The sequence below is a fragment of the Numenius arquata genome, chromosome Z (genome assembly GCF_964106895.1).
Source record: "Numenius arquata chromosome Z, bNumArq3.hap1.1, whole genome shotgun sequence".
Classification (NCBI taxonomy): domain Eukaryota; kingdom Metazoa; phylum Chordata; class Aves; order Charadriiformes; family Scolopacidae; genus Numenius; species Numenius arquata.
Window position 1 is genome coordinate 67,423,450 of NC_133616.1, and position 18,935 is coordinate 67,442,384.

The 18,935-nt window shown below is 39.2% G+C and overlaps 1 protein-coding gene across 1 annotated transcript in view; it reads right to left on the bottom strand.

Annotated features, from left to right (window-relative positions):
* Window positions 1-18,935, bottom strand: part of PRDM6 (PR/SET domain 6) — a 75,620-nt gene that overhangs the window by 22,903 nt on the left and 33,782 nt on the right. The window contains exon 3 of the mRNA XM_074166708.1: window positions 1,085-1,212. Within this exon, the coding sequence (XP_074022809.1) occupies window positions 1,085-1,212 (128 nt within the window). The remainder of the gene's footprint in view (window positions 1-1,084; window positions 1,213-18,935) is intronic.

Consider the following 18,935-nt stretch of genomic DNA (forward strand, 5'->3'; position numbering starts at 1 on the left):
TCATCCTGCACTGTGTTTATTTAAAATCTGACAGGATTTTAGCTATAAATATCAGATATTTAAGGGTATAATAAAAGGTTTGTAATTTATAAATAGGTTTGTTATTTTTTTTAACTGCGGCATTATTTAGTTAACTGGCCAGAGAATAAAAAAGCTGAAAATGCAATTGAACAATTTTACCATTGTTAAATTGGAACCCTATGGGATAATCAAACTTTATAAATATTTCATTTTAGCTTTCTTTTGTATGTTTTATTTTTAATTTTAAAGGCACTTTAAATAAGTTTAAGATTCTTCCTAAAGAAAAGAAACTCCACTCTCTAAAACGACTAGCCAAAATCAGGATTGCTTGCTGCGACTGGCAAGCTTGGGGCTTTCTTTGATGTGCTTCCTACCACGTTTAATAAGGCCAAGCAGTTGCTTCTGATTCTGAGGCAAAAGGTTTGTTTATAGCTGAGATCATGTATTTATGTAATGCGTTGTCTGGGTTTTCTGGATCTGTTTGCAAGTACAAAGTAAAATGCACCACAATTTCTTTACATTTTTCTTCACATTTTGACCTTCCCTAGCCAGTGATGTAAAAGGCACAAGCACTAGCAATCCTGGATAGCAGGTGCACACACGATACAAGCTTTAGGTGTACACGTGTCTCATGGCTGTCTCTCAAAAAGCCTTTGGGTTCAGAACTCCTCTCCTGCCGTTTTCCCCCTTTGTCTTGCACACACATCTTTATTAAGGGCAGGAGATTGCTTGTGTTGCCTTGCTTCTGATCAGATCCTCTGGGAACATGCAGAGGCTTCTGTGCAGTGTGGTGGTCACACAAGTGACACAGGGCTGCTCTTGTACCCAGGAGCACCTGGAGGTCCAGCATGCTTACAACAATGGCCTCAGCTCAGGGCAACCAAAATTAAACCCATCCTCACTACGCCCTGCAGCTTTTCTATTGAGCCGAACGAGCACGTTCACAAAAGCCCTGATACTGTCTTTGCAACCAAAGACAACAGTACTGGTGACAGTCAGAGTCTGACTTCTCACTAAGAACATTGTCATTGTGTTGCATGGAGTAAATCAAAACGTACTTTACCTGTACTGAACCACTGTTAAGTTCTGCTCCCCGCAGTGCCTTGCACATCGGATATACCTCATCCAGCTTGACTTACTGGGTTCTCCACCATCAATAAAGTGCTGCAGTGTCCCATCTTGGTCATATATCTGGGAGAGATGTCACAAAGTCAAGTAGTTAGAAAAAATCATCAGCAATTATTTTCACTGTTTTGCTGCTGTCTCTCTGTGCCTTTTCCAGGAATTTATTGCCATAAGATTTGTCATTGCATATCAATGCTCTTAGAAATCTACATGGAACGGCAGAAAAGTATTTTGAGGGATGCAAGTTTATCATGTTTCTTTTATCAAGCCAATCTCTTTGTATTAAACATATTTGTGGTGTCTCAAAGTTTTGACCATGTTTCCCAAAGAATATTTAACCTATTTTGACAGGCTGGCCTTAAATAATGAACTGCCAGATAAACAAGAAAATCTGGATGTAAAGCCTGAATTAAAATGGCTGGAACATCTGAGCAAGAGGCAGTAAAGGGATACTAAACAAGTATCCCTTCCTTCACATCTCAGTTGCAGCAAGATCATGTGCTTCAGCAACCTCACATGATACATTAGGGAGTTATAGGATTCATAATACCAAAACACATGAGACTAGAAGGGAAAAGACAGTTAAAGATGCCCTTAGAAGCTCCCTTGAGACATATAATTTTTTGAAGTAGTAAATGAGAAATCAGTCCTGAGGAAATCATAGCTTTCCTAAACATGACATCCCTGCTGAGGACATGGGAGCCAGTAAGGGTAATTCTTAGAAAAAAAAAAAAAAAGAAGACAGTATTGTGTCTCTGTTCTGCACTGGGTGCTCCCTCTGAAGTCAAAGAATAAAATTGTTCTGGAGGCTCTGAAATAAAAAGATAAATGTTTCATGCACATCTGCCCTTCTGGCTGCTTAAAAAATGTAATGGTTTTCCAGGATTTTTACCTGTTATGCAATTACTTTGAAACTTCAGAAATGCATCTGAACAATTAGGTACTTATCTGAAGCAAACCTGATCTTCATATCTTTTGCCCCTGCACAGATGTCTTCTGCTTTAAAAATATTACCCCCAAAACGTTATCCCTTTTGGAGCTGTATGAGTATAAGCTGATCTGTTTCCTGGAAAGTACTGTTTCTACTAAGTAAGGAGGAAGCACATCTATTATGTTCAACATTTCTAGAGAACGCAAATTAACAATCTTGTGTTTCCATTTCAATATCAAGAGAATAAGCTCAGAAATTATATGAGTATATTCAATATTTCTGATTTATTAAAAGAGTGTTTCCTACAATGCACACAGAAACATACACAGAAACCAGAATCTAGTTCTTTATACCACCACACGAGTCTCAAATTCAGGACTTAGCCTTGCTTTTGCTTTTGACCAAGAGGGACTGGGAGTAATCAGAAGCAATACATCCTTTGCTAGAGCATGACAGACAGGGAAATCAAGTGTCTACAGACATCCTTATCATTTGTTCCCGAGTACCTGTGACAAGGACCAGGTGGAACTTGGCCAGATGCTCCTGGGCTGGAGAAGCAAGATGCTACCCCAGTATGCACTGAGTGGTGCAATAAAGTCAGAGACAACAGAAGGAGTCCTCAGAGGCAGACAAATATTCCAATACCAGGGATTTTGTTTGGTTTGTATATATGGTATCTTGTTGATTATCGTCAAGGACCTGTTCTTATATAAACATGTTAATGTATGTTGAATACATGAGCAAAATATGCTAAACAATAAAAATCTGTAATAGAAATGGAAAAGTTTTACAGGAAATCAGCCTAAAAAAAAAAAAAAAAAAAAGGAAGAGAAGGAAAAATTAGTGACTAACAGTGTTTGGCTGGGGCCATTTTGGCAATATCTATCCAAACAGTCTCAGCACAGTGTTTATTATCTATTCATTTACATGGTGCTTACTAATATAGCAGTATACGGCTTAACATGAGGCAAAAACAATCCCCATAAATAAAGAGCTGATAGCTTCCTAATCCCCAGATGATATGAAATAGGAAAGACAAAGATGACTGCATAATGGGTACTGACAGTCATATCTAGACACACAGGGACCTACTCAGAACTTTGTGCATATGGACAGTCATGAACTGACATGACCAATTGCAACCTGCCATGAAAATGCAGGACTGGAGATTTCTCAGGCCTTGGCCTGGAGTAGGAAGGACTACCCTACAAGCAAGACTAAATATTTTCAAATACTTTATTCTTGTGTGTATTGATGCATCAATGACACTATGGTCTCCTTTCCTAGGGGGTTATTACTGACATTGCAAATAAAGCTACACAGTCAGAATCCATCCCACAGCATTCTTAGTCTTGTTCATACAGGAATGAAAATCCAGCTGTAAGGACGCAAGTTGCCCTAATCTTAGAAGGGAAATAGCAACACTGCATTGTATCTGCTTATTTGTCAAATTGCATAATACATGTTAAAATCTGAAAAACTTAACTGATATGATCATTATTATTATTCATATTATCAATGTGCACCCATTCTTAGTAATTTTACAGTTGCCTAAATCTGGCAACCACTATATAATTGCCTGAAGAAACCGTCATGAGGGAGTAAACTATGATGTGCCGTGACAGAGGAAAACCAAACCTGTAGCTCAAGTTGTGAACCCAGCCATTATAGCAAACTATATGGACATACATATTCACCTGCATCTCTATTACACATGCATATATACTTAAACACTCATAGTATCTATTTAAAAAAGCTACTGAAGAATCCTGTGATAAAGTGCTTTAACTGAAAATCTTTGACTGCCTCACAAGATCACTACATCCATCTATGCTGGCATAACTTTTAGCACATTGTAAGAGCCTCATGGCAAAATAAAACACCATTTCTCCAACTCCTTATGAAAAATGTATGTATTTTTTTTCTGTATCTCACAACAGTCATTGATCTAAGTGGTGGAAAAAAATTAGTTATTTCATTTTTCTACTTCGATTACACTTGAAAGTGTTACCTAAACTGCTTACTGGATCTCTTCCTCCTTCTGACCCAAAGTACTTCTTAAATGTTGGGTTTGTTGAGTTTTCAAAGCTTTAAGATTTCTTTTTTTTCATCTGTTCCAATTTTAAGGAGGGCACCAGACTACTGGCAGGACTGCACGCACCTTCTTGTTTGACATGCCTTGTTTTCCTCCTTAGTAGTTCCCATATAATTACTTAACTTCATAATAGGGTCTTGACTGTTTACTGGTAGCTTACTGGTATGTTACACATCAAGAGACTCTGAATGTGAAGCTTATTATTTTCTACAAATTTAATTCTTTGACTTCAGAATACAATAGAAACAGCTTCATTTTCCAAGAAACTATGTCCAAAGTGTAACCAGCACAAATCAAGTCTTCTTTTTTCCATTTTTTATATTCTTTTCCTTACAAACACCAGTTTACTCAGTAATCAAGATGTAAATACAGAAAGGCATGAAGTGTATGATGAAGTCTCTTACAGGGTGCCACTGATATTCCTCATGACCTACGTATGCATTCCAGCTGGGAAATGTGGGAAAAAACAGGTAGGATGACAGTGTACTGATACAGGTCAGATTCATCTTGTCACGGGGTGTAAAAATAAATTAAATATGAAGGATTGGATTTATTTCTTGTTGGATTGGTTATTGATAATTATTTGGAGGCTGTAGATACTGAAACTTATAATGACAATGATGATAACAACACATAATGGCAATAATTATGTCATTTCTAAAGCACACAAGAGTTTCATATAAGTGATGCCCTAAAATCTATGAACAACCATTACTAAGTAAAATAAACAGCAGTTGCTGGAACATCTGTCACTCTGGCAACATACCAAGTCTAGGTAGGACCATGTAAGATTTAAGTAGTATAACAGATAAGGCAGAGCGCTAAAGACCCTTCTGAGAACTCTCAATTACTTCAGTACTGACATAGTATTGCTCACTTGGATAGATGAGGACATACGTAATTCCAACGCTAAAGACTGTTGTGCCAGTTTCTGGTATAGATGCCACAGGCTTTTAGAATAAAGGACACCAAATGTAACAGCACAGCCACAGAGAAAGCCAAGCGATGAAGCAATTAAAAACAATTTCACAGAAGGGGGAGGGAGAGCAAATATGGTTAGCTCGTTGGAGTTCTTTCCTCTCTATCTGTTGCTTTCCTTTGTTCTCTTTCCATGGCCTGCTAACAGATTGTGTCTTTTGAAATTCTGCCTGCATTCTATTTTTCCATTTAGTCAAAAAAAAGGTATTAGCATACAATTTAATTGACCTCTCATTTTCCTTGCAGGCAGAGGGAGAAAAGACTGGTCCTGAAAGTGGAATTTTTCTTTGCATGTACATTTGTATTGTAAAAGTAGCTATTAGAATAATTGTTTATGTTGTAAGACATCAAAAGAGATGTGAAGAAAACCACAAAACATGAGAGAATTAATTCTTACCATTAGTAGAGAATCTTTTTTGCTGTTCACTGCTATTCTCATTGACATCGCATGCATAAGGTCATAGGATTTTCAAATCACTCAGCATTAGCCTTCTCCTCCCACAAGAAGTTCTTCCCTTGACTTCAGAGGGAAGAGTCAAGATAGCAAGGAGTACTTTTGATGAGTACACACATTTCATAAATCATCAGCTGTACAGTTAAAAACCATGGAAGTACTCTAAACTACTGGAAATGCAGAGGAAAAGGTTGTAACTGATGAAACAGACTGACATGTCAGATATGGTAGCATCCATACAAGTTATGGATTCATTCTTTCTATAGCAATTTATGCACCTACAAGCCACAGCAACACTGAAAGCTTCTTCTTTTGCTGGTTTGGACAACAAAACTGAATAATGTCTGCACTAGGTAAATCTCAGTACTGTGAGACCTTGCTTTTGACAAAACTGCACTAGAACATCCTCTACAGGTGACTGTATCCTAAACAGAAGTTGACAACAATGCCAAAAAGAGAAATGTTTCATAAGCTTGGGTCCTTAGTTGACAGTCTGTAAAAGGTGGGCAATTATGGAAGATTACAGTCTGAGCCTGGACATATAAAGCCTGTTCTTCACACTACAGAGAGCAGTGCTGTTTATGTCCCTTTGTCACAACCAGCAAGACCCACTGCCTGGCACATAATCTTTCTGAGGCATCCTAAACTTTGGAGTCCAGTTTCCTCCCTGGGGCCCATAACTCTTCAGCCACTCAGGCCATGCTTCTCTGTTCATTTGCTCATTTTGTCATTTGGAGAAGAAAGCTACAGGCAAAAAAGCCCAGGGTATGCATGCCTACTATGGTCTTTTTTGGGCTGGTTCCACTATTTGATTCTTTCTTTTGAAGGAAATTGCCATTTCACTTTTTTTTTTTAAATTTCTTTGTAGCATTGTACTGTAAGTAAAGTTGAATACATGTATACTTTGATATACTGGGGAAGAACGTCCAGTGACATTACTGGTAGAGTAGAGCTCTATGGCCATCTTTACAAATGACAAGGAATGTTAGTTTTCTGTAAAGCAGAAGAGATAGCAAACAGTCACTTTTCTAAAAAACTCTGAGACTCACACAGGTAAGTGCACGGTAAATTTCAGTTATTTGAATTGCCTGAGGCAATTATTGTTGAGAAAAATACCAATGGGCTCTAGTGTTTATTATGACATGTATACATTATTTATGTGTTAGCATTTCTAATCATGTCAAACTGAAAGCAAACTGGATCATATGCATGACTTGACAACTTATTTAGATTGGATTCTGTGTAGTACATCGGTGCCTAGATCCCTTTGAAATCAACACACTGCAAAAGGACCTCATTATCTAGAAAGTTTAAGATGTTCAGAAGCTGCTTCAGGAACTGAGAGGGGAGACAATGGGCAAAATTAGAATCATAGAACCATAGAATGGTTAGAGTTGGAAGGGACCTTAAAGATCATCAAGTTCCAACCCCCCTGCCATGGGCAGGGACACCTCCACTAGACCAGGTTGCTCAAAGCCCCATCCAGCCCGGCCTTAAACACTTCCAGGGATAGGGCATCCACAACTTCCCTGGGCAACCTGTTCCAGTGCCTCACCACCCTCACAGTAAAGAATTTCCTGCTAATATCTAATCTAAATCTCCCCTCTTCCAATTTAAAACCATTACCCCTTGTCCTGTCACTACATTTCCTGACAAAGAGTCCCTCTCCGGCTCTCCTGTAGGCTTCCTTCAGATATTGGAAGGCTGCTATGAGGTCTCCCCGGAGCCTTCTCTCCTCCAGGCTGAACAACCCCAGCTCTCTCAGTCTGTCTTCATAGGTGAGGTGCTCCATCCCTCTGATCATCTTTGTGGCCCTTCGCTGGACCCGTTCCAACAGGTCCATGTCCTTCCTGTGTTGAGGACTCCAAAGCTGGACACAGTATTCCAGGTGGGGTCTCACGAGCACAGAGTAGAGGGGTAGAGTCACCTCCCGCAACCTGCTGGCCACATTTCTCTTGATGCAGCCCAGGATGCGGTTGGCTTTCTGGGCTGCCAGTGCACATTGCCAGCTCATGTTGAGCTTCTCATCCACCAACACCCCCAAGTCCTTCTCCTCAGGGCTGCTCTCCAGCCATTCTCTGCCCAGCCTGTATTTGTGCCTGGGATTGCCACGTCCCAGGTGCAGGACCCTGCACTTGGCCTGGTTGAACTTCGTGCGATTTGCATGAGCCCATCTCTCAAGCCCGTCCAGGTCCCTCCAGATGGCATCCCTTCCCTCCAGTGTGTCGACCATGCCACCGAGCTTGGTGTCGTCGGCAGACTTGCTGAGGATGCACTCTATCCCACTGCCCATGTCTCCGACAAAGATGTTGAACAGCACTGGTCCCAGTACCGACCCCTGAGGAACACCACTCGTCACTGGCCGCCAATTGGACATTGAACCGTTGACCACAACCCTCTGAGTGCAGCCATTCAGCCAGTTCCTTATCCACCGAGTGGTCCATCCATCGAACCCATGACTTTCCAATTTTGAGACCAGGATGTCATGCGGGACAGTGTCAAACGCTTTGCATAAGTCCAGGTACATGATGTGTGTTGCTCTGCCCTTGTCCACCAAGCCTGTGGCACCATTGTAAAAGGCCACCAAATTTGTCAGGCACAATTTGCCCTTGGTGAAGCCATGCTGGCTGTCTCCAATCACCTCTTTATTTTCCATGTGCCTTAGCAGAGATTCCAGGAGGATCTGCTCCATGATCTTGCCAGGCACAGAGGTGAGGCTGACTGGCCTATAGTTCCCTGGGTCTTCCTTTTTTCCTTTTTTGAATATTGGGGTTATGTTCCCCTTTTTCCAGTCAGCGGGAACTTCGCCAGATTGCCACCATTTCTCAAATATGATGGAAAGCGGCTTAGCAACTTCGTCCGCCAGTTCCCTCAGGACCCATGGGTGGATTTCGTCAGGTCCCATGGACTTATGCACCTTCAGGTTCCTTAAGAGGTCTCAAACCTGATCTTCTACTACTGTGAGCAGTTCTTCATTTGCAGAGCCCCTGGTTTTGCCTTCCATGACTCGGGCAGTGTGCTTAGAGCCCTTGCCAGTGAAGACTGAGGCAAAGCAGTCATTCAGTAGCTCAGCCTTATCCATATCCTGGGAGGCCAGGTCTACTGTTTCCTTCCAGAGGGGGCCCACAACTTCCCTAGTCTTGCCTTTGTCCCTGACATATCTGGAGAAGTTTTTCTTTTTGTTTTTGATGTCCCTGGCTAGATTTAGTTCTGCCTGGGCTTTCGCTTGCCTGATCTGGTTCCTGGCCACTCGGACAGTTTCTTTATATTCTGCCCATTCTACCCGTCCCTGCTTCCACCCTCCTTTTTGGAGGCCTCCTTTTTGGTCTTGAGCTTGTCCAGCAGTTCCTTGTTCATCCACGCAGGCCTGCTGGCTATTTTGCCTGACTTCTTCTTTTTTGGGATGCACCTCTCCTGAGCTTGGAGGAGGCGATCCTTGAATAGATTAAATTCCCTGAATAGATTAAATTTAAGGAGCACAGTTTAGGCTGAAAGTCAAACTACGTCTGGGTTCATATTTGATGATAAAAACTGTTTGAAGAATGAATGATTTTAGACTTTAAATGCCTTTAGTATTAGATGGGCATCTGATTTAGAGGAGGAAGGCCCTTCTGAACACGCATCTTCTCCTAGTTACACACTAAATGAGAAAGCTGTGTAGGAACAATCATGCATTTAGCCATCACATCTTCCTCCTTTCATTCACTAGCTTGGTGATCAAGTCAGGCTGTTCAGCAAGCATTTTAAGAGCAACTCTCAGTCTCTCTGTATAAAAGAAAATATGAAATTCAATGAAACTCAGAAGCAAACTGAAATGCATGGAAAAGTCTCCAAATAGAGCTTAACTAAAAAGAAACACTGGTGCTGATAGATAATAACAACATTATATAATCACATCCTTTAGAAAGACCACATCTCAAACACTGAAATAATTTGCAAATGACACACTATCTTTCATATTACCTACACAGTAAACAGGCCAGTAATTATAGCCAGTATAAGGAAACATCTATTCATCACGTTGTGATAACTCTAACTTTCATGCCTAATAAATATTATTGAATCTGTAATAATCAACCACACACATAAGACTGGTGTGAAAAAATAGTAGTATGCATGTCAGCAACCTCATTTTACTATAAGCAAAAACATTTGGACAGATTCCCTATTCCTCTATATGGACACTATTTCCAAAATACGTTAGTTATAAAAGCTTCTTATATGTTCTACTGAGGTTTGACAAGACTAAAACTGATTTGTTTTGTCACTTAAAGTATGTCTTCAGATTCTTTATGGACAGATATCAGAATTAAAAATATAAATATGCTACAGATAACATCTAAGCCTGTTAGCTTATGATGAAATAAAAATGCTTTATTTTTATTATGTAGACAGTGAAAGCTAGCTACTACAGTCTTTGTATGTATGTGAAATAAATCTATGTCAATAACTAGTTATTTACTTTGAAGTGCTTCTATTTTTTAAATAACTGGATAATATTTTATTGCAACAGTTCATTCAAATAATGATTTTTACTTTCACAATTTTTGTATTGCATGCAAAATGGTGTCAATTTCTTTATACTGTGAATTATCATGAAGACTTCCAAAGGTTTTAACTGCACTGAGGCATTCTGAACTGCTGTAAACTATTAACAGCATAGAAATCTGAAATAAGTGAGCAAGGAGGAAACATTAGGAAGCCTCACTGGTTAAAATCAGATTAAAATGTTCTCCAACATTTGTTGGCAATAATCTCCCTGGGATGCAACACCTCTGTGAAAATCCACAGAAATGTGTCCTGACAGCCAATGGTCTTTAACACTATTCAAAGCAATTTTCTTCAATTAGCCATATCTGATATGGAGTGTACATCTTGTAATATCTGCTTAATGTTTCTTCTCTTTAATCTAGCAGGCATCATCTAGCAAGTTTTATAAAAGAGAATACTTGCCAACTAATATTAAAAGCTATTTAGTTTTAATGTTTCTCAAAGGATTATAGCATACAAAACTATAAACATTGTTTTGAACTGTCTCTGCTAGGTGAAAGGCTTCATCTCTCACTTAGACCCCAGTCCAGCAAACACTTATGCACATGTTGTAGTCCCATTGATCTCAATGGAACTACTCGTGTGTGAAATCAAGCATCTGTGTAAGCAGTTGGGGGACTGGGGCCTTATTCCAGAAAGTGTCACGAGAGCAATGCCCTGCTGATTACGTGGACTTCATTAAATTATTTTTTTTTTAAGTCAAGTCTCAATGGTTTGTTTTTACACTAGCCCATGGAGGTCCTGGAATAGGGAAGAATTGCATGTAACACAAACCAGTGTTACTCAACAACAGGGCAAAAAGGGGAAGACACAAAGCAGGACAAACACACATGAAGATGGAAATTTGCACACATGCAAACAGGTTTGTAAAGGACCGGTGCTCTTGCAGTATCTGCTGATGTAACGTGGCCTCCTCAGCGCGTGCTTTCTGACAGATACAGTGACAGGACAGAAAAAGTGGTGGCACTCTGGCCATGGGTCATTCTGCAATGGAGAGAGTTTTGCTTGGCTTTGGTATTTCCACCCTGTTCACTGCACTGCGTTCCCAGGCAGCCCTGGTAACAGAAGACCGTGGGGAGGCAACAGACTGAAGTTGTTATGCGCAGTCTCATTTATGTGAGACATGGAGCATGAAGAGAAAAAGTGTTGCCAGTCAGCACTCAGTATCCAAAGAGACCAGGAAAAAACAGACTAAAAAGGAAAAGATGATTTAAAATCAAGGAGGAAAATGATCAAAGCTGAAATAAGCCAAACAGAACACTCTCGCACCAGTTGGCTGGTAGATGCATATCCCAGTATGCATATCAGGGAGGTAGTTACAAGAAGACTGTAAGGCCCTGATGCTAAAAACCCTCACTTATCTGGGAAGCCTCACCAAACTTACTCAGTAATAAAGCTCCTAAGACAATATCAGGGATCCCTGGGAATCAAGGGAATCGAGATGGTTATAGTGATCTTTGTTGCCCCTGGTGCCTCTGAAAACATGACTGGTTCCTTTGCAAGGTAATGACAAAGCTTTGGCCATTCTCATGGGGCTTCTCAAAACCTTTAGACATTGCAAAGTGAAATTTAAAAAGTGTTTGCTTCATATTTTTTCACTCTTTTACAAACAAACAAGTACTTTAGAGGGGTCCTCTGACATTCAGCTGAGGTGTTCTTTCAGCCTATTTCCATATAGTCAATACACCCATCCAGTTGGACAAAGAATTAAACAGGCAAAATAGCTAACCACAAACATAATGTGACGGAGGACAGCACTCCAAAGCAGCATGTACAAAAACAAGTTTTGGCAGATTTCATCACTCAGCATCAAGCGAGGCAATGCAGCTGAAACAAGTGAGTGGGTACATAGCTCCTAAGGTGACTTACTGATAACTCGGTGACCTTAGAGAAATCAGTCAGGACCAAAGGACACTCATAAATGGAAATAATTCTGAATTGCTCTGATTCTATTATGTGAGAAGGAGGGAAGCTCCTGGGAGAGCAAGGAAGGTCTGTTATTCAAATGCAACTTGGGGTTTACCTTATTACTGCCCGAGAAGGAGCTGATTGCTCAAGGAGACAATCAGTTTTGATCCCTCACTCCTGTAATTTCTATTGAGTATATTTTGAAAACACGGTTCCAAACTGTGTTTTCACAGCTTTGTACATGGAACTGTGTCTATATGCGAATTAGCACTTCCAGGAAGATAGCAGACTTTTGACTTTGACACAGCCTCAATGCTTAGTGATACTTTCATACTTTAGTTAACATATGGCTCACAGAATATATGGCACAGCAATAATTTTGTAAATGAAGCCCGCTAAATTAGGGACTTTGGGGTGGGTTTGTTTTTCACTGTGAAGCACTTGAGGCTTCTCATTCTTTTCTTTAAGATCTTTTAAAGCTCCAGTACCATATCCCACCTCGACATTTTAGGAACCAGTTTAGAAAAGTATTTTTCTTCCCAAGCACAGAGCTCCTAGAGACTGTCAACCCTGTGGTAAAACTGGCAAAAATCCCTCAGCAAGATAGACTTAAAACTGCCACTGAAGTCAATGGGGCTCATTCTCCTACCTACTTGGACACTTTGGAAACCTACATGCATGCCTGCTTTTGAGGCAGGCAAAAGCAGCTATAATTTCTCTTCCTAAGCAAGACTTCTTGCCTTGAGACAGGGAATTCTTCTGTTTCCTTGCATGTGGCATGAGAGGCTGTGGTCTCATTTGAAGTCAGGGGCATTTCAGGGAATCGTGGAATCACTGAAGTTGGAAGGGATCTCTGGAGATCATCTCGTCAGCTCACAAGATAGTGATGACCTCCAGCACCTTCACTTTGAAATTCCAGCCTCATGGTTCATGAGCATTCAGTGAGAAAAAAAGGAACTGAAAAAAAACCCTAATTCAGAAATTAGTTACATGTGAAAAAAATGCTGTGAAATGAAAGTCTGTCCACAAGTAACCTCACTTTCAAGCAATGTCAAGAACATTACTTTGTTCTGACAAAAGCACTGCTGCCTAGCGTAATGGTTATGACCCACTTAGAAGGGTTTGGCACTGGACTAGGGTGTAAAGTGTTATATTCAGGTGTCTAAACTTAAGTTTCCACTAGTGTTTCTGATGGCCCTGAGTATCCTGCTGAGTCTCCATTGGCTGCTCCAGAAGGCAGGCAGATCTCTCTAAGTTCTGTGCTTTACCTGTCAGCCCCGTCTGTATGTCTTAGACACTTTCCAGGATTTAAAATGGCATTAAGCACCACTGTTCAGACACTGGAATTGCTCTGCAGATGTCTGGGTTCAGCTCCTGCTATGAAAAAGGTTTGTCACATGACTTAACAGCAAGTACTTAAACTCTGTGTCTTGGCCCCATGGCTCAAGAAAACAGGGATTTTGATACTCTTTTTTTTTTTTTGTGCACTATTTTTTTATCCTCACTCTGAGTTTGTAAGTAAATACAGTGTATGTGTAGAACATCTATCTCAGAAGAGCACCCTTTTACTACTGCAGTACAGACTTCACAGATAATTCTTGCAATCCCTTTTTAAATGTCTCATTAAGGCTCACCATAAATGAGGAATTTCAGTAAAAATGACATATTTTAGAAAATACACTTAATTCCTTTGTGAGTTTTAAATAATGAGGCACACTGATATTTTTAGTTTGGAATATTTTGGAATGTCTGGAATGCCAAGTTCCCCAGATGATGATTAAAAGGTCAAGTAATAAAGTATATGATAAACTATGCCTGAGATTCCTCATAAAACAAATGAGTAATGGCTGTACAAACTGTGTCGCCATGTTTTTATATTGGAAAAATGCCTGTGCTGTATTATTCCTTCAAATTTATTAGATTATAAGATTGTCAGAAAACCAGCATGGTGATGGTTAGTTTGCAACTGCTTTGGGGCAGACATTAGAGTCAAGAAGCAGATGAAAAGGGTGCATTAAGGAGTAGTGCTGGTGTTGCTAACGGACACGTTGTGGAGAATGTGAAATGGATTTTTTTCTTGCCAGAGTGCGGGTCTGGTATTGGTAAGTATCATGTTAAGTTTCTTTGGAAGAGCGTTTGTTTCTGTGAGGATTATAACATTAGATTAGACCATTGCTTGAGTCACAATCACAGGAGCCCTCCAGAGCTGTTAAGCATTTGGCATATCTCACTTATCTCTAAGGGTGGCAGGGGCCATCAATACAAAGTGGACCATCAATCAATCTGGGGTCTTCTTCAGACATTGCCTGTCAGCTGATCAGAGGAGGACTTCAGAGAATCAGCTTTCCATTATCAGGATTTGGTCTGTGATCAGAACAAGCCACTGAACCTTTTACTTTTCACTTGGCAAAAACATACACACTGGAAAAAAGTCCTGACAGTTCATTCATTTTGCTCCATCACTGGAGCCAGATGATGTTTGACTGGGGAGACCCACCCTCTTTGATGTTGTGCTCTTTTGAGAGTGCCCTGCTGTGAAAAAAATTTTCTCCTTCCAAATTAAAGAGAAATATTTCTGCGTCCAGCTGTTAAATGTGACGTTTGCCATTTTTCAGTGCATTGGCTTCGTGCCATCCTGCAGGCTATGTTTCAAGCCTATCTTTTTCCCTTCTCCTTCTCAGCAGCAATAGCCACAATGTGTTAGTGTCTCAACTTCTACATAACATCAACACCAAAAGGGACAATACATGTAATACGGCATTGCTCTGAACTACAGCAGCAATATTTACACGTTTCTTCTGATTTTTTTAATTAAAGCAAGCAATCATTTTATTACATTAAATGAAGGATGAAACCCGTTCATACAATCTACCTATGACAAGTTGACTCCAATTTCATTCTGATTGCAGTAGGCAAACCATGCCGAAGCAAAGCCTCTGTAGAATACATTTACCGGTTAAATGAGTGTGGATGTTATTAAAACTTGTTTCATGTGTACTGAGTCCACATCAAAAAAATGGCATCCGTTCAGCAGCCCTAGCTCTGTTTAAATTAAGACAAACTTCTCATGAAAGCTTGAATAAACATTTAGGTTTCAGTAATCAAGAAAACCTGTATCTTCTCATATTTATTAAGTGTAATTTTCAGAGTTATAAAAACGACTGTCACGAATTGTGTATACTGTAAATAAAGGGTGGACTCATCATTACTATGTTTTGCTTATCTATTGAGGTAGATGAAACACAACAGGTTCCAACTGCTCTCCAGATCAAGCTTTCCTTCATCCTTTTCATTTCCATATTTGCTGACATGGAAAAGGATCAATGCTTCATAGATTTTGGCAAGCTCAGTCTTGCAAACCTATGTTTTGTAATTAATCTCAGACTATGACTAGCAAATCTGAGTAACGACTCATGTACTCATCACATCTTCACACTGTGAAAATTAAAATCTGACTGAGAGCCTCAATGGATGAGAATGAAGCACTTATTTTGGAAAATTACATGGATGATAACAAAAATTAAGCATTTCCCTTTTACGTATCCACAGTCCAGATTCATGCCAAGAAAAAGGATAGTCCAGAAAGACTTGATCTAGAAATAAGCCATAAAGTTGTAGACTGCTCCTCATTTGCACTACATATAATTCATGAACTCAGTTTTTAAAATTGTAGAATGATAGAGATTTACAAAAAAATATAAATTAGCCTCTCTCCAAGAGGCTAGCATGGAGCCAAGCCATATTCTGCAGGGCTTCAGTCTGTTGTCAGAAGCTACCTGGTATCTAGCAAAGGCAGTACTGGGACTGGAGATGCCCAAGCAACACGGAGATGTTAACAGGAACAGTGCTGGCAATTCAATAGGAAGCATATTTCCTTGTTCCTGGAATGAATCAAACACTGCCACTCCTCTAAAACTGCATACAACACATATATATGCTCTATAAATGGTTACATTTGGATCCATGTGTTATGCTGTTCTATGACTGTAGAGCACCTTGTTACAAGAATATCATCTATGCTCCTATGGTTCTTCTCTGTCCTTATTTCGAACCAAATTAAGAAACATTTTTCTTACTATTAATTCCAACTTTCTATTCTATACCTAACCAATGTTATTAAAAATTCTCTTTTCTTGCCTCTGCTCTCCCATCAGCCATGGTTTCTCCATGCTCCTTTTTTCTGTCCCTCATTTTATGAAGGCAGCAGAAAAGCACCCAAGAGTGCCTCATTAGAGTGAAAAACAAGGACTGACTGCAAAGGTTTTTGTTAATCTTTTTCTCTATTAAATTATGCATTTTTCTGTTTCATCTTTAACACTATGCAACTTACCTTTATCCCTCCAGCTTTTCTCAACTCTCCTCTTTGTGCCAAAATAATTTCAGGCAAAATGGGTTTTTTTGGGTTTGTTTGTTTGTTTGTTTTTTGTTTTGTTTTTTTGTTTTGGTTTGGTTTGGGTTTTTTTTTTTGTTGTTGTTTTTTTGTCTTAAACAGTTTTAAATGAAAATATTTAGATGGCTTATGTAGGCTAACACAGATGCAGCAGATATGTTTCAGAAATAGGAGAGTAGTTTGAGCAGCAAGTGTACTGGCCTTAGATGTTGACTTTTTTACAAAGGAACTCAAAGCAGATGAGTTAATTAGAAACCAATAGAACCAGAGATTATAATCCATGTTGAAAATTTTAACATTAAAATGATTCATCCAAAATTAGTTTCATTTTTTCCCTAACTTTAAATTCTAAAAACAAAGCAAAATAAACCAGTTCTTATTTTTATTATCTTCCCACCATCCTCAAAGTTTAACACAAAGGGGAAATTAATCACTATTTAGCAGAGCTGCATGAAAAATTATTTTACTGGATATAGCCCAAACCTCACAATGTTTGTAATGCAATAACAATAACAAAATGTTTTGAAGCGAGTTTGTGTTGTGTGTTTTTTTTTTTTTTTTAAAAAGGCATTTGGATGATTTCAAGATTTTATAAACCACAATAAAATGTTACATTATAAGCTTACTGGGCTTTAGAACTGAAAGGAGTTCTGAACAGAGAAATGAACTTCCTGTTTAGAAAATGTAAGAACAACATGTTTAGATGATTTTGAACCATCTTCCACAAAGTTTTATTCATCAGAAGTTTCTCTGAAACTGACATTTTTATGCAAAGAGTTTCAATTTCTCAGCTTTCTCTGGAAAAAAAAATTGGTTTCCTTGGAAAACCCCAACAATTTGTAGGTAGTTATCTGTTGTATACCAGTGATAGGCTATTAAAGGCATACACAGAAACAGTCATGGCACCTAAGAGCTTGCAATCTAAAAGACACAGATAAGGCTAAATGAATTGGGAGACCCAGAAAACCTGATGAAAGCCTAACCTTTCCCCACTCCTTTCCTGTCTCTTTCTCCCTCATGCATAATCACAAAAATTCTCACTTAAATACAAAGAGATGAATAGGGAGTGCAGCTTCATAGTTTTCCTTAGCTAAGCAGGAATTGCCACACTTCTCCTCTACCAGAAGAGAAAAGCCTTGAGTTTCCCAATGGGGTACAGAACTCTACCAACTCCCTCCCATTCATGGAGAAAATAAACCCTGAATCTGGATGAAGACAAGCTAAAATCTAAGCCCTTTCTTGGCCAGCTACTATCCCTGGAACATGTTCCTGCTAATAGCAAGTAAATGAGCCCTTGTTCAACTTCTTTTTATGCCCCACAGACCATATACTTACTATATGGTGCTGACTTTCCTAACTGGCTTGACCACTACACTTGTAAGACGAGAGAATATTAAAAATAACTGTATGCCGACTCTTAGCCATACACTCAGGTTAACTATTTTCAAAGAATTTGATGAAGCTGTAATAAAAATCAATTTATCCATAGAAAGAAGCACTTCTTGTTCTCAAATGGCAGATTTATGTTTTCATGCAAACGTGAATGTCCTAGAGCTCACCCTTTTTAATAAGGAGTCTTTTAAAAGACATAAAATATTTGTCCTAATGAAGTAATGGTTTCCTAAGGTTTTGCTTCTTTTCTGTACTGCCTACAGTTTTATGTCTTTGTTGAAATGTGTCACTTCTTAAATTATGATGTTTTCCTAAGTCTACTATATTCTTTTTCTAACCCACACTAAGAAAGCACAATTGTCAGACATTATGTTTTGAGGGCGAACTGACCTCAAACATATTGTGGATAACATAAATTTCATATTTTATAGTTATTTTGAAAACATTCCTAAACTCAAACCCCTTGGTTGCTTAGTATCTTGAACTCACTCCACCTAACAACAGTAAACTAAAGTGGCCAATGTTTTCAGCCAAAAATCAAAGTAAAAGGTGAGAGAGAAGATGAAAAAATACTTTAGCATTAGGGAGTCTCTGCTATTACAGAGTCACAGCCAACTTTAGATAAGACTGAGACAGCCCAAACAGCTGCTGCAATCCCAGGACTGTCATCTTAGACTGTTCAAATTTGTCTAAAAACTCCAAGAAACTGGGAGTATGGGAAGAGTGAGACAGGAGAGGTTAATGCACTATGATTCTAGCCTCTGCTGACTCATTCTGTCAAAAAAATACCGGGGATCATCCAACAGCATATGATAGTATGTCACTGTGGAAGATTTTGCTTCTTTTTCTCAAAGACTTCTCATTCGCCAGTAGAGAGCAGAGAAGGATGTGAGTTATTCCAGGCTTCAAAGGGAAGACATTTATTTTGTCCAGATAAGTAAATTGTCTAGTAATCCCATGTGGCATCTGGATAGGAAATATATTATACTTACTAGAAAATTGAGCAAATCCTTGGAATCAAGGATGAATAAACAAACTGACTGAGAGGAAAAGACACTTACCAGAGGCTTAATAATGAGGTACATTCAGG